At 38.0% G+C, this 20918-nt stretch overlaps 1 protein-coding gene across 1 annotated transcript; it reads left to right on the top strand.

Annotated features, from left to right (window-relative positions):
* The first annotated feature begins 383 nt into the window (after positions 1-383).
* LOC309508379 (sodium- and chloride-dependent GABA transporter 2-like) lies at positions 384-20717 on the top strand. Its single transcript, XM_082182981.1, has 14 exons — positions 384-614; positions 715-849; positions 1464-1604; positions 1696-1783; positions 1926-2058; positions 2882-3016; positions 8093-8196; positions 8382-8506; positions 8635-8747; positions 13642-13779; positions 19647-19749; positions 19855-19955; positions 20133-20303; positions 20506-20717. The coding sequence occupies exons 1-14, from the start codon at positions 476-478 to the stop codon at positions 20644-20646; spliced, it is 1767 nt and encodes a 588-aa protein (XP_082039107.1). The 5' UTR covers positions 384-475; the 3' UTR covers positions 20647-20717.
* Positions 20718-20918: the final 201 nt, after the last annotated feature.

Here is a 20918-nt window from a genome sequence, read left to right as displayed (position 1 = left end):
GATGAAGTATGGATGCCGTAGCCCATAGGTGGATCTCTCCACTCAATGTTTCAGAGAAACAGTGTTAAAAACAGTAATCTATTGTTATTCCTTGGTTAAACGTTAAATGGAAGAACTAGTTGGCTGCATGAATGTCTTCCTAGACTGAAGGCTGTAGGTTTTACATATTGATTAATCAAACCATGTGTTTAAAACTAGCCACTTTGCATTATTTCACTTAGTAACATTATTTTACTAATTTTAACCTACCCATTACATAAAATTAAAAAAAATTATCATACTGATCTAGTAACTTTTCTGTCTTTGTGTCTAAAATAACGTAACTGTGGTTGGCAATTCAGCTGGGGAGGATCCGTCAATAAATAGCTTGACGCATTTGTATAAACTTTTAACTGACCAGAATTCAGTACATCAACCACCACTGCAGAATTAGGATAGCCTGGACCTTCATGTAAATGTGTGAAAACTGTGTGGAATGGACAGAATAGAAGGACAAATAGAAGAGAGAGGGTACTGGGGCAGTAAAGCAGAGTTTCTTCTGGCTGTGGCAGGGAATGTGATTGGACTGGGTAATGTGTGGAGGTTTCCGTATCTCTGCTACAAGTATGGAGGAGGTATGAAACCAGCAGCGACCTAAATACATAATACACTCATGCACTTAGAATTCTTTCAGCGATACTTAAATAATGCATTATTGTACTGGTGTGTTCTCAGGGGCATTCCTGATACCCTACCTGGTGTTTGTTGTTACCTGTGGGGTGCCTCTGTTCCTACTAGAGACCGCAATGGGACAGTACACACGGGAAGGAGGCATTACATGTTGGCATCGCCTCTGTCCACTGGCTGAGGGTGAGAGTTGTAGAAACAAAACATCTCTTTATAAAAGTTTTTTTTTTTTTATTAATGAAATTTTGTTAATCTTTTTGCATCCAAACACTTTTAATGTCATGCAGTTGTATACACGTCGCAGTGGCAAAGGCACCATGGTAACACTTTATTTTACAGTGTCCTTGTTACATTTGCTTACTCCAGCAATATAGGTAAATTATGCATATTAACATGCAACTAACCCTAAACCAAGTACTATTCCAAACCCTGACCCTATAGTTAGTATAACTAATATTATGCAGTACTTAAATGTATAATTACACTGTATTTATACATTTAATAGACACCTTAGAATAAAGTGTAACCGAAACCATTTATTTCATTAAATCAGCAGATTTCTTTATTAGTTAATATAAGTGAAGAATATGAACATATGATCCAGTAGAAAAAGACTTCAAAAGAAACCATTTGGTTTAATAAATAGTCAGTAGAAAGAGCCAAAACACAAAGTGCATATAGTGTAAAAGCAACAGATATTACATGTGGGTAAATCTCAGTAAATCATCTTTTAATTCTCTCATTAATGATCTCTTTTTAAGTCTCTTCTAGTCAGTGTTTCTGTTTGCTTTTTTCAGGTATTGGCTATGCAGGACAACTGATACTTCTGTACAGCTGCATGTATTACATCGTCATTCTGGCCTGGGCGCTTTTCTACCTCTTCTTCTCTTTCAGTGCCCAACTGCCTTGGGACACCTGTGACAACACCTGGAACACAGGTGATAATCTAAAACAAAATAAAAGTAACATCAAAACTATAAACAATAAATACCATCTGCAATATCTTAATAATTTTTTTCTCTGTCTTAGATGGCTGTGTAAATCTTGCTGCAAAGAATTTGACCATCAACCGGACATCTCTAATTAATTCAACACCTGCAGCTACTGAGTTCTGGGAGTAAATAAATACTAATTGTGATATTGAGTTTTGCATGAACATTCTGCTTTAGCAAAAGTTATAGTAATTAAGTACATACATTTTTAACTATGCATTTGTTCAATAAAAACAAAGGAAAATGCTTGTGTTTCTCTCTTTACAGGCGCAGAGTGTTGGCACTCTCTGGGGGTATTGAGGAGATTGGAAAGATCAACTGGGAGATTCTTCTGTGTCTCATTGCAATGTGGATCATATGTTATTTCTGTATCTGGAAAGGAGTCAAATCTACAGGCAAGGTGTGCAAGAATGTCACTTTATTTATCGATTACTTTCCATAAAGTCAATATTAGCCCTAGTTATTGTTATGAAATTAGCATTTTGTCATATTGCTCACATTGGTTTCCTTTTAAGTGTAAATTAGGTGTAGCCTGGAAATCCAAATCCGAAAGATTAATGGTCAGGCTTTGAGTAATGAAAAATCACCCTACTTGAGGGGTGGCACCAAGCATGCATTTGAAAATCTCACTGCACGCAATTGGATAACACTATGACCAATCACAACAATACACGGGGTGACGTATCCAGAGCCCCATACGCTTAGCTACCAGTGGAGCTAACTGGTAGATTAGACTCTTGCCATATCCAGTCGGCAAAACAGCAAAAACGTCCTTCTTGCAAAGGAACGATTCGAGCGCCGTCTTCTGTTCCTCTTTTAGATAAAAATCCAAGTCTAACTCGTTCATTGTAGCGGCCAAAGCTGTTTCAAACAATTGGTGTTCATCCATAGCCATCTTGCAATGTTTACTAATGACTTCGACGTGGCAACGCTGTCGTCATCTGTTTAGCTCACATCAGATACACCGATGTGATTGGTGCAACTTGGCTACAAGGGCATAGTTAATGAGCATCATTACTCAATGCCAGAGTGACTCGCTGAGCAAATTCAAATTGTGCACTTGCGAGAACTCTGGATTTCCAGGGTATAGTAGGTGTGCAGGAGGGAACAAATATGTTTCAGCTGTGTGGCAGAAGGACAACAAACTTCATTGGTTATATCAATTTTTTCCTTTTTGGCATCAAATTTACATGTCCCTTTCTTGCATTATGGCTGTACTGTAGGTGGTGTATTTCACAGCCACATTTCCTTATGTGATGCTACTGGTTTTGCTGATTCGTGGGTTGACTCTTCCTGGAGCTCTGCAGGGGGTTGTGTTTTACCTGTACCCTGAACCGGCCCGTCTTGCTGACCCACAGGTAATCAACCATCTTCCCTCTACCTCACTTTGACCTAATAACAGCATTAAAGGGATAGTTCACCCAAAAATGAAAATTAGCCCATGATTTACTCACCCTCAAATCATCCTAGGTGTATACTGTATGACATTCTTCTTTCAGACGAATACAATTTTATATTATATATTAAACAGTTATATTACAAATAGTTATTTATAGTTATATAAAAAAAATGTCCTGGCTCTTCCGAGCTTTATAATGGCAGTGAATTGCTGTTTCTATTTTGAAGTCCATAAAAGTGCATCTATCCATCATAAACGTGCTCCACACGGCTCCGTGAGGTTAATAAAGGCCTTCTGAAGCGAAGCGATACATTTGTGTAAGAAAAATATTCCTATTTAACATGTTACAAAGTAAAATTCTAGCTTCTGGCTAGAACCAAGATCGTCCCTTATTTTCCTTTGCTGAAGTTGGCAACCCTACCAAGAACAGAACAATATAATAGTCAAGAAATCTGGAAGCCCCCCTTCAGAGCGACTTCTAGACGCTCCACGGCAATAAAAAAATAAAAAAATAAAAAAAATAAAAATAAAAAAAGTCCAGATGGTTGGTGGAGCAGAGGAGGACCTTGGGGAGGAATGGAGGGCCAGACCTATGTGGTAGAATTTGGTCTGGAAACTGAGGCGGAGCAGGGATCCAGCAGAGTGGGGGGCCAGGGTGGAGCCAGGAACTGAGACTTCTTAGTAGGCCTCCTTGGCCTTAACAGAGCAGACAGGTGGCACAGTTCAGCAACAGCCTCCGTGGCCGTAACGGGTCGTCAGGCCGTGAAAGTGCGTGTAGTCCATACACACAAAATTGTGGCTGTCATCACTGGGAAAGCCGAGGACAAGGGGAAGACCTCTGGGACCACCAGGTTTGGGAGCGATAAGCCCCCTGGGCTTGACGATGCTGAAAGCAACGACCACCAGACTTTGGACCACCGGGCTAGATATTGCTAGGACCACTGGGCGAGAGAGCTCTGGGACCACCAGTCTTGAGAGTGCTGAGACTCCTGCTGTGTCAAGCGCCATGGCCATCGGGCCTTGGGGCGCAAAATGTTTAGGGGAACCTTGAGTGGTCACAGTGGGATCCTCTTCCACCTCTCCCACAGTGAAGGGGGATCTGCTAAGCAGATGAGCACGCTCCACAAATTCACAAAATGTCCCTCGAGAACCAACACAGGAAAGTTGTGATCTGATAGGTTAATTCAGACCAGAACGATCAAATTAAATGAGTGAACTGTCCAGAAAGTGGGTATGGTAGGCCATGTTCAAAAACTTACGGGTGTGGCCATTGAGGGAGCACTCGCCCTGGCAAAGGAGAACCCCTGCTATATCCATTTTTCGGTCAGTCATTCTGTTACTCGGTGGAGCAGATGAGATGGCAGGCAGAGACATGGATCTAAATGCAAAGGTTGTTTATAAAACACAAAAGTAAAACAAGAAACGGAAAAAAGGGACATGAGACCATCTACATACAGCGAAAAACTGACAAAGAACAAGGGAAACTATATATGAAGAGTTCAGATGCAAAAGCCTCTAAGTGCCATCTGAAATTTTCTTCTAGAATGATCTTTTTTATCAAGCTCGTATATTTGAGTTTAGTTATTTCACTTAAATGACAATTAATAGGTAATTTTCATTGCCAATTAAGTGAAATTACTTAAAGTTGGGGTATGTAATTCTCTTTTTTGGCCATTTTTTCAAAATCACTTGAAATCCTATTCCTAACCCCCTTACAGCCACTGAGTTAGAAGCACTGAAATGAAAATTAAGCAATTTAATCATCTGTGGAACGGGCAGGACTCAAAAAACTCCAGCCAATCATTTCCAAGACCACCTAGAATCATTGAATCATCCCCCTCCCCCCATCCCCCTCATGTTCTTTGAATGGGTGGAGCCAAAGGAAAGAAGGTAGGACCATTTGAGTTGTGTATTTTCAAAATCTGCCGGACGTTTAGCAAATCACATACCCCACCTTTAACTTAAATATATGAGCTTGATAAAAATGATCATTCTAGAAGAAAAATTCAGATGGCACTAAGAGGCTTTTGCATCTGAAGTCTTCATATACTGTACACATATGTGATGCGATCTGGGAAAACCCGTCGGATGTCGCCCTGGGCCGTTTTCAGTCAATTCCAAAATAGTTTGAATGTCATTTTTTTGTCAAAAATGTATTTTTATTAAATTATTTTTCTATAACATCTTTTCGCTTATCTCTGAAAATATCTTGGCAAAATTCCCTTGTTTAGTGCAGAAAAACAGCGATAGTGTCAAGCTGGAAATACTCTCTCTCTAATGCATTCTATGCGACCATTTTCTCTAACGCCCGGCAGAGGTGAAAAAAAAACACAAAATCGCCGTATATCCCATACACCTGTCCGTCTCTTAACACTACAAAGATAGTTTACCTATAAAATAAACCACATAACATGTACAGTGAATGTGTATTAGTGCGCATTTCGCGCCAATCCTGTTTAAAAAAAAAAAGAGTGCCAAGCATCCCGACGGTGACAGTTAATTAAACCTGTTTTTCTCAAAATTCCGTTCCAGAAAATCATAGCGATCGGCCGACTTCAGATAAACATACATTTTGCTACCAACAAGCTATGATAAAAATAAAAACAGATTTGGAAAGGGCTTGATACCAGCTTCCATATGATATCAAAACCTGTAATAGGTAAAATTTCACCATGTGGTGGGTTTTCCCAGATCGCATCACATATATACACAAGGGGTAACAAGCTTAGACACACCAGGGAACAATCAGGACTAATCAATGGGGACTACAAAAACTACAAAGATGGCACCAGGAGCAGGAAACAGGAACAGAACAACATAAGAGTACAGACATGACACAGGGAACCAACCTCACCAGTATCCCACCTCAATAGCAGAAAGGGGTTTTAGGTTACACTTTATTTTACAGTATGTGCACTTACAGTATAGGGGAGAGCAGGGCACAACGTACCTGTCAGGTTTGTGTAGGGAGCCGAAGACGAGGACACAGGAACTGCGGTTTAGGTAATTTATTTACAAACTTAACTTCTATGAACATACAGGAACAAGGGAAAGGAAACTCCAGGACTTCAAAACACACAACCATGAAATGACGACGACCAACAAACACTGAGGGAAAACACAGGGCTTAAATTAACTGGGATTAATGGGATAATTAACAGAACACAGGTGATGGGAATTTCTAATCAAACAGACAGGGAAAAACTAACAGGACTAAACCAAAATCACAAAGACAGGGGAAAACGGATCACAGAAACTGAAAACACTGAAAAAGATTCAAAAACAAAACTCAAAACCTCAAAATGTCACAGTACCCTGGGGCTAGTTGTAACACACTAGTTTTAAAGGGATACTCCACTTTAAAATGAAAATTCTGTCATCATATACTCACCCTCATGTTGTTTCAATCCTTTATGAATTTCTTTCTTCTGCTGAACAGAAAGGAAGATATTTAGAAGAGTATCAGTAGCCAGACAGTTTCTGGTCTCATTGACTTCCATAGTATATATTTTTTTCCTACTATGGAAGTCAATGAGACCAGAAACTGTCTCGTTACTGACATTCTTCTAAATATCTTCCTTTCTGTTCAGCAGAAGAAAGAAATTCATACAGGTTTGAAACAACATGAGGGTGAGTATATGATGACAGAATTTTCATTTTAAAGTGGAGTATCCCTTTAAAAATTTCCACACATGCTAACATGATGAAACTTAATGAAATGTCTTACTTATGTTAATTTTTCATCTCTATTTTTTGTGTTTATTTAAAATTAGACAAATCTGATATCATTTTAGTCTCCAATATGTTATTTAACAGTTGATATAGTTCTTTAATGCTTCGCTAACTAGCAGAAGATACTAGTCGAGTTTAAATCCCAGTTTCGCAGGTGGGGCATATTGTAACACTGCGTTACAATGTGCCCCTATTAGAACTATGCTATTCTATTCTATACCTTTATGAATTCTACAGAGAAAACATGAGTAAAAGGTGAATAAAGACTGAGAGTCAATGTTCAGAAATTATTAATTTTTATTATGTTTTGAACTATGTTGTATAGCTGTGTTTTGCGGTGCTTGTTGTCAAACTGAAAACATTTATTATTTTTAATTATTAAACAAAATTATTTAAAAAAAAATATTGTCCACCTATGGGGCATGTTGTCACATTTCACTTCCATCCTTTAGGGGTATATAAAAAAATATATAATAATAGTAATATATATATACACAGTATATATATATATATATATATATATATACAGTATATATATATATATATATATATATATATATATATATATATATATATATATATATATATATATATGAAGAGTTCAGATGCAAAAGCCTCTAAGTGCCATCTGAAATTTTCTTCTAGAATGATCATTTTTATAAAGCTTGTATATTTAAGTTAGGTAATTTCACTTAAATGACAATTAATAGGTCATTTGCATTGCCATTTAAGTGAAATTATTTAACTTAAATATACGAGCTTGATAACAATGATCATTCTAGAAGAAAATTGTATTAATAAAACAAAACCAAATAATTGTACTAGACATGTGTGAAATTAATTTGGGGAAAAAATAAATACTCTAAACCCTAAGTAGATTTACACAAACTGAGAAAGTCAAAAAGTGTTACGTTGTACCCCGCTCTCCCTACTTGCCCAAGAAAGTACTAGTATTAATGGTACAGTAACTACATGGGTTAAGGCTAGGTTTAGGGTAGGTGAAGGGTTAGTATCTAGTTATAATCCAGTTACTGTAATTGCTATAATAAGTACATAGTATTTGCATGCAAAACAGGACTGTCCAATAAAGTGCTACCATATTTTACAATACAACATGAACACAACAAGTACATTGTATCTAATAATTGTTTTATGGAAGTTAAAGACACTAAATTTAACATTACCAAAAACACACATAAACATATGTTTTTTTTCTGTAACTATATAATCTTTTTTTATTTTTTTTATTTTTTTATATATATATATATTATTATATTGAAATAGAGGTGCTCTGTGTGTGTAGGTTTGGCTGGAGGCCGGAGCTCAGATCTTATTTTCCTACAGTGTGTCTGTTGGCACTCTCACTGTTTTTGGCAGCTACAATAAATATAACAACAACTGCTACAGGTTAGTATTAAGGCTTTCAATAAAATGACAGTACCAAAGAATGAGCATATGAATGATTTAACAATTGAAGAATTAACTATTTGTTATGTTGTACACTATGAGCAAGATGTTTTTGAAATGTTATGATGTTATGATGCTCAGTCAGCAAATGGTAGACGATATGTGTTTTTATCTACATTTATCAGGGACTGCTTGTGGCTTTCACTTCTGAACAGCAGCACCAGTTTGGTGGCTGGCTTTGCAGTGTTCTCTGTTTTGGGTTTCATGGCCCAAGAGCAGGGCGTCCCCATAGGAGAGGTGGCAGAATCAGGTAATGCAGTATTTCATGGAAGCACAGGAGGCATGATAAGACAATTGAAATGTTGCAAACCAATACTGTATTTGAGTAATTACTAAGAACATGGGATGCTTAAAATAATATCTCTCTTTCTATGTCAGGTCCAGGACTAGCGTTCATAGCTTATCCACGGGCAGTAGCCATGATGCCTCTCCCTCAGTTGTGGGCTGTTTGTTTCTTCATCATGATTATTTTGCTGGGGATAGATACACAGGTGAGCTTAAACTAATACATACACATAAGTCGTAATACCTTGTAATAACTAAAACTGCAAATGACTACAAATGTTTGTTTGAAGTATTGAAAGAATACCAATATAAATTGATTCATCAAACAAAAATAAATTTTAAATATAAATGCAGTGAGCACTAATCTGCATTAGTGTAATTAATTAGTGTATTTGTAATTAAGAATATAATTACATTTAATATTTATATTTATATTTATATTTGTAGTTCCCCTTCAAGGGAGCTCATGCTGCGTCGAGATTAACGCTATGGGAGCGCTCTGCGTGATTGCATCGTGAAGCACTTGTGAAATCAGTCCAATGGCGTATAGGCAGGTGACGTCATGGCAGGAAGCTATAAAGTGCACCCAGACCAAACATTGTCAGCTTCTGTGCCCTCAACAAGCGCTCTGTGTAAAATTGTCTCTGTCTATTTATTGTTGTTTGTCCTCAAGCATATTATATATTTAGACAGGAGTATAATGGTGAGCAAACAGCATTTTTGATTGTGTGTTTTGCCCTTTCCCTCGCTACATTATGAGTGGGGTTACATGCGATTTATGTGTCGTTTGTTTGGGAGTGGAGCATGCATGTCAGCTCTAGTAAAAGGGAGCTCACAGTGTTCATTCATAAATTCCCGACATGTAAAATATGCACTATCGAGAGTTTTATCTCCGCTCCTGATGGCTTTCTTCTAGAGGGGAGAAAGTCAATAAAGATTCTTTGGCTCGGATCTCACATTTGCCGAAGCCGCGCGTAGATTACGGGTCTGCAATAAAGATTCTGTGACTCTGTCTCGGATCTTGCGTGCCCAGAGGCAGTGCGTAGATTACGGGGCTGCAATAAGAATATAGTGGCTCGGATCTCACATTTGCCGAGGCAGCACGTAGAGTGGCTCGGATTTCGCGTTTACCGAGGCAGCGCATAGATTATGGGTCTGCAATAAGAATCTAGTGGCTTGGATCTCGCATTTGCCGAAGCAACGCGTAGACTACGGTCCGCAAAACATGCATAGGTGACTCAGACTGGAATTTCCCTTTCTCTCTTTTTCCTATGATTATGCGCAAACTAATTAGGTGTGTTTGCAGACTATTATTTATGGTTCTTTTTGTGTTTGAGATTATAACATGAATGTTCAGCCAGTCATTCAGACCACGTATTCGTGTCTGCTTGTTTCTGGGCTGCATTTCATTTTGAGGAATTAAATGAAATACTTGTCTGGCTTTGGAAGTTAGATGTCTGTATGAAAATACTCTATTCAGCCTTTCATCTAGACAGAGCTTTTCGTCTGGTTGGTTTTTGGCTGCATTTAATTTTGAGGAATTAAATGTTAAATACTCATCTGATTTTGATGTCTGTATTAATTCACCTTTCATCCAGAGCGTTTTTACTTGTCTGGTTGTTATTTGGCAGCATTTAATTTGAGAAATTAAAAAAATATATACTCATCGGATCTTTGAGGAGTTAGATGTCTGTATTAATATACTATTCAGCTTTTCATCCGGACTGTGTTTACTTGTCTGGTTGATCTTTGGCTGCATTTATTCCTGGGGGGAAATGGATAACACCTCATTATATGGTGCCCACATCCCTTCGGTGCCCTCAGGGGCCGTTCTGCCAACCCCACCAGCTCATGTGCTTTGGGGCGCAGCGGTCTCCAGCGAGATATAGTCTCATTGTCTGGCTCGCAGGAGGAGGGTTTAAGAGGGGTCAGTTCGGTTGTTTCCTGCCGGTCATCCGTTTCAGGGCACCGGACTGGCTTCTCGAACATGGCTAGAGACCAGTCTCGAGATGCAGGTTCCTTTAGCAGTCTCAGCACTCAGTAAATCTGGAGAAAATATATATATTTTTTGGGTGAACTATCCCTTGAGTTTTTTACTCCAGGATTACTCAATGTAAGAGAATGAGATTTTCTATATTTATTTCATTGATATTTCATTTCATGGGAAGTATGTACATAAGTAGATTCACAGAGACTACAAAGTCAATTAAACTAAGACAGTTAAAAAAAAATTGGCAAGACCATGTGGGGTCTTTTTTGGTCTTCCAACACCAAGGAATATTGCATATACATAAAAGTATCGCGACAGATTTTCTGCCCCTCATAGTAGTAATCTAGGCGATGACGTTTACGCACAGTCTGTGATCCTTTTTTTATTTTATTTAACAGTTTCTTCCCCACAGTGCAAGTGACTTCGTATTTGAGCTAAAGCTACCATGTCGAGTACAGTATTGTCCATCTCCAAATGACTCATCCTGAGTGACTGCAATTTTCATCCTTGAAAAATGAAGAACACTTTTCCCTATTGAAATACTTGCAGTTGCAAGATAAACCTATTTTAATTTAATGTGGATAGTAAAGCATTTATATGAAAATATCAGTTTTTCAGTTTAGTGAGACTGGATCTGATTTATTGAGGGGAGGGTAGAGGGACAAGAAAAAGGTAAGGCTATAGGTGGAGAGCAGACTTCAATTCAGAGTGTAATCAAACAAATAAACATCATGTCATAAACGTCATTAATTTAAACTGACTCAGTCCCAATCAACAAATATAATAAACATTTAAATCCACTATTTTTGCATCACAGGATGAATTCTGTGTTAGCATTACATTGGCTGAACACTGACTTTTACAGTATACATACATTTAGCATTAAAAAAATTATGAAAAAAACTTACCGTCAAATTCCTCATCAGTTTCGTCCAAGAATGTGTCCTGTTCATCATCAGTCATCACCATCATCCTCCAGAAAATAATCTGCTATAAAACCGGTTATATCATAATTTGGGGCAATTCCACGGAGACTGATATCAAACAAGCTGTTTAAGCAATCAGCTATTTTACGTTCTGCTCATGATTTGGTGCCGCCATGTCAGATGTCAAAACAACGCATCACCATCCAGCAAACAAATTATATTGACACGTAGCAGGCCTAAAATGACCTTAAAATAAGATTATTATTATTGGCAGAATATTGAGCAACAAAACAAATAAGCTGTTCCTAAAATATTGGCAACGACACGAAACAATCTCCACAGACATCTGAACCCGTTTTTTTTTTGTTTGTTTTTTTTTGCCTTAACTAGTGTTGACCTGATTGCCGCTCGTGCAGATTGATATTAAGGTCTGTTTACTCTTTCTAATAGAAAAGAAGTAGAAAAGAAGTTCCTGAAATTATAAAAGAATCAGCAGGTGTTGTTGCGCCGAAATAATCCCAGAGATGATTGAAATAGATGTGTAGGAAGCCCACGTACATTTTTGTTTGTTTTTTGCGCAAAAGTATAAGTATTGCATCTCAAAACCCTTGGTATAATCTATCATTTACAGCAATAAACACACATGACCTATTTTTGTCATTTTTATGGCTATGACTACTTTGACTCATTTGATTCTGCAACTTTAGCCGGGGTTTCACAGGCGGGGTCACAGTCAATTACCTTTTTACAACAAAAATTAACCATCACTGAACTTACTTAAGCTGGACTGTGACGCTATTTTCTTCTAGAAACAAACTTTGTTACATAATTTTCCTGTTATCTCTGTAAAGCTGCTTTGAAATAATCTGTATTGTAAAAAGCGCTATATAAATAAAGGTGACTTGACCTGACTTGACCGAATTAGTTGCTTGAGTAACACCTAAGGCCAGTCTTGAGAGACTGGTTCCCTTAGTAGATTTTTAGCAGCGTGAAACTGCTGCTAAATATATCCAATGGGTCCTGCGCACAGGGGGGGTCCTGTCCACAGTGGTAGGGCCCAAGCAGGCTCTGGTTATGGAACAAGTGGTAAAGGCTTTTTGATTCTCCGCAGGGTTATTCCCCTCTACTCTAAAGGTTTACGTGGTGGACTAGTCGCTTACCACGCATCTTTGGGTGGTGTCTTTGGGGAGAAACCGTTGGTGTTTCCTCCGTGGTGCGTCGGATCAGGAGGAGTATGGCGGCTTGGTCAGCCTTATAATAGGGGTATCCCTACAAGAAGTGTGTGATGCGGCAGGATGGTCCTTTCCACACACATTCGTCAGGTTTACAATCTAGATTTGGGCTTTACCCCTGGGTCCCAGGTGATTCTGTCTTTGTTGGGCTCGCCTGATTTCACACAAGACAGGCACTTGTCCCTATGGCAGCATTGGTATGGACGTTCTCATAGTGTCAATGTCCTCGGTTACGACTATAACGCTGCAACGCTGCGTCGCCCTGCCATACTTCCGGCGTGCCTGTGATCGACTTGCTTCAGCCTATCAGAAGCTGACAATGTTTGGCCTGGGTGCGATTAATAGCTTCCTTCCATGACGTCACCTACCTATACGCCATTGAACTGATTTCACAAATGCTTCACGATGCAATCACACAGATGTCAGAATTTTCATTTTTAAGTGACCTATTCCTTTAAGCACTTCATATAACCCAGTGTATTTTCAGCCTAGATACACCATATCTGTGGCATGCTGTTAGTTACCCCAGACAATCATTTTGACTTGTCTCTCTGCATACAAAAATACGTTTACAATAAAGATATAAATGCATCCACAATGTCCCTGACCATGAAAGTGAACTCTGACTTATTTTTATTGCATTACTTGGGGTGTAACATTTTGATGAAGTAAATTAATGTAGGTAAGTGCAAATATGTGCACACTATAGATTAAAAATATTGACATGGAAAAACACAAGGTAAATGTTGGAGTTCATGAACTGCAAACATTTTATTTAGAGTCATTTTCAGACTTGTGAAGTGTAAAGCAGCATCTGCAAATACATTGGGCTATTTTGGTGTTGGAAAAACAGCTTCCAGTGTGTTACAGGGATAGTGCACCCAACAATGAAAATACTGTCATCATTTCCTCACCCTCATCGTACCAAACCTATATGACTTTCCCTTTGAAGTTTGCTTCAATGGAAGCTGTCATGACATCAGTGATAGACCTGTTCCCTGTGGTGCTGCGCAAAGCAGGACGACGAGAAATTTTACTCCTAGTCTTCTGTCTCACTTGCTTCTTTGGTCAGCTCATCATGGTTACAGAGGTAAGGAGAGTGTGTTTGTGTGTGAGAGAGAATAAAATGAACTAAAGTTACCTTTGTGTTACCTATAATGGCCTAATGTTGAAGGGATGGATCACCAAAAAATGAAAAGTCAGTCATCATATACTCACCCTCAAGCTGTTCTTAACCTGTATTAATTTCTTTCTTCTACTGAACAGTTTTTTCCATTCTATGGAAGTCACTGGTGGGGGCTTTCGCACCGAGAAGTTATAGGAACGAAAATTGTTTTTTAAAAAGTCAGTTATAGGAACTTCCCCTAGAGCCATTTTCCTGGTTACATTCACACTGCCAATAGGAACTCTGAAGTGACATAAGCCGGCTGACCGTGATGTAATTTAAGAGCACCATTCTAGCTGAGCAGTTTTGCTTGGTCCCTTCAAATTTGTGTTGGATTTCCACCACAGAGTAAAGGTTATAGACTTCACTGTTGGTTCATCTATCACTGTTTTCCATGTTCGTGGAGTAAACTGTGTGTTTACACGGCTTTTCATAAATGCCGGTTGCCGGTGCTTTGTGTTCGTCTAATCAACGTACTCTTGTGTCACTGGTAATTCCTATTGTGCTGGGTTAGACCCTACTCTGAAGTGAATAACTAAAATGGTTCCCAGTTCCTGTTGTGCGAACATGCCAAAAAGGGGGTACTTCCTATTAGCTTAGATCCTCCCCTGAGTGAGCTGTACACAGTCTGCCATGTTTATTTCTGCACTAGAGCAGCTAGTGGTAACACAAGAATGTATCGTCTAAATATATGTTGTTGGCTGTAGGAATAAAGATTCATTCATTTATTCATTTGATCAAGAGATCATTTACTCCTGGTATCTGAGCAACTGCAGGTGGCATGGGTTACATTTATTTTTGAATGGCATGTGCCCAAAAAATAGGTAATACTTATATGTTTGTGCTAACCTTTTGTTTAACATTTATTATAATAAACTGCATTAGGCAAGTGTCATGGAATGACATAAATAAAATCTGAGGTAACACTTTATTTTGATAGTCTGTTTGTTGAGACTATACTAGTTATTAGTAGCCATTCAGTAGGTTGTCAACAGTGCATCAGTTGACATTCAACAACACTGTTTCAACAGACAAGTAACATACATTCAACTGACTGCCTATAGACTATAAGGTACAATTCAAGTGTTAATCTACAGATTTTACAAAAAAGTGCCTTTTGACTGTCAATGTTATTTTGCAACAGGTTATTAACCAATTGGGGACTAACTTTCAATTGTCAACTAACTTTCTGTAGATTGAGTACCAACAACTCAAGATCAATCTGTCAGTTAAATGTCAACAGTCATGTCAGCATATGAAGTATATGATACTGTATATCCTACTCAAGGGGTCTCATATGCATCAAATTAATAATTATTTTAGCTGATTTAAAAATGTTTTAACCATTTGTAGATAATCTGTTGATAGTCAACTAAAGATTACATGTAGTTGCTTATTTGTTGCTTGTCAACAAAGAAATTGTTTATGATCAGTAGACTATTAATAGACATTCTCAACTAAGCATTAGTAGATATATTTTAGGACTATCTAATTAAAGTGAAAAAGAGTTTATATCAGTAGAAAGTCTATAACCTATCAACAGATTAATATATTGTTTATGATCAGTTGACTATTAATAGACATTATCCACTAAGTGTTAGTAGATATCTTTTAGGACTATCTAATTAAAGTGAAAGACAGTTGATATCAGTAGAAAGTCTATAACCTATCAACAGATTGCATACCTGACTTAAGTAGAACAAACACTATGGCCAGCACATCAGAGAGAAAAAAAATCACTTTTATTAAATAAAAAATAATACAACCCATTATTTACTAGGATACCACAATCACATCTGAACCATCTGATTATGTGAAAAAAAAAATATTGAGCATTCCAAATGAGAAAACTCTCAATAGTCTACATCATTTCAAATGCCTGAGGCCAAGATCAAAAGTTATAAACAACAAATAACAATAATTATTAATTAATACATTTAGCCTTTCATGACAGTAAGTTTACAGAAAATCGCATTTATTAAATGCAGTTTAACGTTATAACAGTTACTCATTTAACAAATAATCTCTGTTCCTGCTGCAAACTCGCTTCGGAGGATTAACAGACAAGACTATAGTTTAAACCCTTAACAATACCTTCTTTAATTTTTTTAACATTTAGTTTATTTAACATTACGGTGAGACACAAAAGGCGTTTTCTCCTATAGAACCATAATACACCAAAACACAATATAAATACATAATTTTTATTAGCTAACGTAACGTTAGATGTAATCCAAATCTTTATAATCCATACGCAAGCAAGAAACAGATCCAAATTCATCCCTTCATCCACATCCAGCGATCTCATCTCCATTCTCAGCAGCGACCGTAAATGTCAAATCCCGCGCTCGTGATGAATTTAAATTCAAAAATTGCGCCCTCAAGAAGCGTTACGACATGTTTTACGGCAGTGATATCAAACGCTCATTGGCTCTCGCCTGCTTCGTCACAGATTGCAGCATACATAGACATGTATAGAAAGGCTAGATAGCTTACCGGCGCTGAGAGCCAATGGGACCCGACGACGTCACACGGCGGCCATCTTAGGACAGGACATAACATTAAAGTCTATTGTGCATGTAGTGCTGAAATAACTATATTTTGCTCAATTTTCAACCGATTTTCAAACGGCTTGGTGTGTCATAAACGTCAGGGATGCGGCTATTTAACTGCATACCTGTGAAAAATTATAGCCACAAACGGCATCAGCACAAATCATAGCCACGTTAATAAGGTTTGTAATAAACCAAACCGTTTGTAAATCCGTCAAGAATTCAGCAAGTTACGAACATTTTAGTTGGCGTATGTCACTCACCTTCCGTCCACAGCAGCAGGGAGCAGCAGCGCAGTCTCCTGACCTAAGATGGCCGCCAAGTGACAACACAGCTGACTCCGCCTTGAGCCATCTAGCCTTTCTATACATGTCTATGGCAGCATACATACAGTCGGCATCTAGTCATAGTTGGGGGCGTGGCGAGGGTGGAGTCGGCGTGGGGGAAAACACTGCGAGCATCGTGTCTATTTGAATGACAAAAATGTGATATTGCGAGTCATTGACGCCTGCCGACCGGCATCGGTACATTGTAAAATTAACTGCAATAGGTTATGATAGCCCTTATTTAATTAAAAACTGGGTCAATGACCCAACCAAATGGCCGGAGGTGTCGTTTCCAGACATATTTTGTGATCTGGTTGAATCTCCAAGACATCACGGCAGCTGTAGCAGTAACATTAGCCTATACGTTAACTCAATCAACTTATGTTGCATCCTATAACTCCATAAAACCTTGTCACTTACCAATTGTACGTATGCTTCACTCCAAACTATTAATCCTTTTGTAAAACGGTGATCACTTAAGAAGTTATACGGCTCGCGTCATGAGCCTTCAGCTGATAACGCTAATGTGAATGAGACATCCCTTATGAAAAACAACTATAGGAATCTTGTAGTATTTTGGGACAAAATATTATAGTAATCCTATAGGAATACTATAGTATTTTGGGACATACTATAGAAGTACTATAGAGGTATTACAGAACATCACATAAGTATACACTACTATAGAAATCTTATAGGATTACTATAGTTCTTTTTCGTAAGGGATGCAGACAAAACTAGCCCACCACTGCCTAATACGAGTTTAACACCCACTACTATATCACACAGGGATCTACTCACACAGTAATATTAAAAAATTGTCCTCATTTCCGGTTCTGTGTGTTTATTAGGAAGGATGTAGAACATCAATTCATAATTTGTTTGTTTATTGGCGGTACAGAAAACGACACAGCAACTCTTCGGCATGATTGCCCCATGTATTTCAATGAGCGCCAAGGCAATGTTTTCCCCCACGGGCTAAATTCACATCACGTGACGGGGCGTTCCCGGGGGCGTTCCCAGACCAACCGTCTGTATCTATGCCGTGTTTCAGTTGAAACAACATTGTAATGCCGAAGCGCGCACGCCGTCTTCACGCAGAGGGAAGCTGGGTTAAGATTTTCATGGATTAATAACTTAAATTCTGCTCTGTCCCTTATACAAAACTATTATATAATGCCAGAGAGGACTGCAACACATCGTCATTTGAGCGACTTTTGGTACCGATTTACATTTTCGCAATAAATTATTATGATTACATCTGTTGTTTTTCTTCATAATTTTAGCCTGCATAGTTTTAAGAAATGGTTATGGGTATAGGTTTAGGGGCAGGAGTAGGATTAATGTTTGTGACTCAAAATATATTTTAATGCTATTAATAAAACTGGCATTTCCCTACACATCTCTGTCCATAAAGTGTTTTATTCTGTATAAAATGAGTAATTTATATTTAGGTTTGGGAGTAGAGTTAAGGGAACTTACATTTATCTATAAAACAGTATAAGGGAAATGATACAGATATCTTTATGATTCGTAAACGTTTTGTAGCTGTGAATTCATAATAATTCTACGTTGCAGACATGTCTGTATCATATGTTTCAGCATCTATCCAAACGTACAAAAATTTATGTTTTCAATCTGTTGATAGGTTATAGACTTTCTACTGATATAAACAGTGTTTCACTTTAATTAGATAGTCCTAAAATTGATCTACTATCACTTAGTGGATAATATCTATTAATAGTCTACTGATCATAAACAATTTATTTGTTGACAAGCCACAGATCTAATCTTTAGTTGACAATCAACAGATTATCTACAAATGGTTAACAATTTTTTAAAAACATTTTTAAATCAGCTAAAATAATCATTAATTTGATGCATATGAGACCCCTTGAGTAGGATATACAGTATAATATACTTTATATGCTGACATGACTGTTGACATTTAACTGACAGATTGATCTTGAGTTGTTGGTACTCAATCTACAGAAAGTTAGTTGACAATTGAAAGTTAGTCGACAATTGGTTAATAACCTGTTGTAAAATAATATTGACAGGCACTTTTTTGTAAAATCTGTAGATTAACACTTGAATTGTACCTTATAGTCTATAGGCAGTCAGTTGAACGTATGTTACTTGTCTGTTGAAACAGTGTTGTTGAATGTCAACTGATGCACTATTGACAAGCTACTGAATGGCTACTAATAACTAGTATAGTCTCAACAAACGGACTATCAAAATAAAGTGTTACCAAATCTGACTACAGTAATTAAGCGACACGATACCATGTCTACATGTCGCATATATTCTCTGGCTTTGTAGGCATCCTATCACAGTTCCCACATGAGAATCTGAACAATTAATGTGTATGACGCAACATAATCGCCGACTCTGGTTCATGCAAGTAGGGCTGAACTCTATTATTTACAGAAGCAGCCATATTGGTGGTTTTGTTGTTGTTGTTGTTGCCAGAGTCTCTGAGGCACAAGCTGTAAAGGCACAGCCCTCTCCTACAAAGGGGGTGGGGAGCAGCAGCTTATTGATCATTTGATCCAATCATTTCCCAATGGACAACTTCACTGACACGGACACATTCTGTGGACACCTGAGACTTATATTACATCTTGTAAAAAGGGACATAATAGGTCACCTTTAAGGATGTAGTGTTTGGTCCTCATCATTATATGAGTGATTTAAAAGAGAACAAGTATTTTATTGTAAATTTTACTGTTACTTGACAAATGTTTGAAAAGTTTTAGTTTAAAAGAAACATTTCTAAACTTCTAAAAATTACTAGAGCTGTAAAATTGTGGGCCTGTGCAATTTTATTTAATTAATCTGTGTTTTATTTTTTTTACAACCACAATACCTTAATCTGGCCCTAGCTGTAATGTTGTATTGTGGCCTGCAGGGGGGGATGTATGTATTCCAGTTGTTTGACTACTATGCCTGTAATGGAGCCTGTGTTCTATTCCTGTCTGTGTTTGAGTCTCTGGCCATGGGTTGGATCTTTGGTGAGTCACACATAGGTTACAGACCATAATAGAACATAATAAAGTCAACAGAATACAATGACAATGCTAGAAAGCCAGTAAAGCTAAATCCTCTACACTCCACAGGGGCTGAGAGAATGTTTGACATTATTGAAGACATGACAAAGTCACGCCCCAACTACATATTCATGTTGTGCTGGAAATACCTGACTCCTCTCGTGTCCCTGGTGAGTGTCTGCATTTCATACATAAGTTTGGGTTTGTCTTGTCTTGATGGATATGAACTGGTTGTGAATTCCTGAAGCATTCTCAACCATAAACACCTCAGTTTAATTCAGTTCTCACTATCCTTTCTCTTTTCCATCCTTTTTCACCATTTCTCTTTTTCCTCTGTCCATTCTCAGGTGTCTTTCATCTCTTCTATGGTGGAGTACCAGCCCCTGACTTTTAACCGTTGGTATGTGTACCCGGACTGGGCGTACGCACTAGGTTGGTTACTGGCCCTGTCCTCCATTCTGCTGGTGCCTGGATGGGCGCTGGGCCGAATGTGTGCTGGGAAAGGGAGTCTGAAACAGGTGAGGATGAAAAGATATTCATCCCTGACATTTGAAAAGATAAACAAGCCTCTGGGATCTCGGATGAGATCAAAACAGGGATGCAAATGTAAAACTAACTATTTAACCAATGTTAATCTACTGAAATTAACCAAGAGAATTCATGCTTTCAAATGTTAGTACTACTTAACTGTTGTTTCCCTGTATTTGTGTGTCTTGGCAGCGTTGGTGTCACCTGTGTAGTTCTGATACAGAGCTTCCTCTCACCTCTAAACAACAAGCTGAAATGAAGGAAGCTGCTTTCACTGCAGAGATGGAAGACTTAGTCAGGACGGACACAGAGGAACATGAAAATGGACTTTGAAAGAACAATTGTTGTATTTTGTAGTCAGTCTTTTCATTGCTATTCTAGTGAATAAAAACCTGAAGAAACAAGGACCAAAATGTATTTTTTCATCTCAAGAAACAGTTAACAGCTGTGCTCAACACACAGGTTAGAGTCAGAGGAAGTGTCTAAACCAGACACGTTGTTTCAGACAAACTTTGTATTTCTGCTCTCAATTTTTTAATTCACACTAACAAACTGGGGGGGTACTGTTAACTTGCATAAGGGATTTGCAGCCCAGTGTGAACCGG

This window comes from Leuciscus leuciscus (genome assembly GCF_965113295.1).
Source record: "Leuciscus leuciscus genome assembly, chromosome: 10".
Taxonomy (NCBI): domain Eukaryota; kingdom Metazoa; phylum Chordata; class Actinopteri; order Cypriniformes; family Leuciscidae; genus Leuciscus; species Leuciscus leuciscus.
The sequence above is the reverse complement of the archived record's forward strand: the minus strand, read 5'-3'. Positions and strand labels throughout refer to the sequence as shown.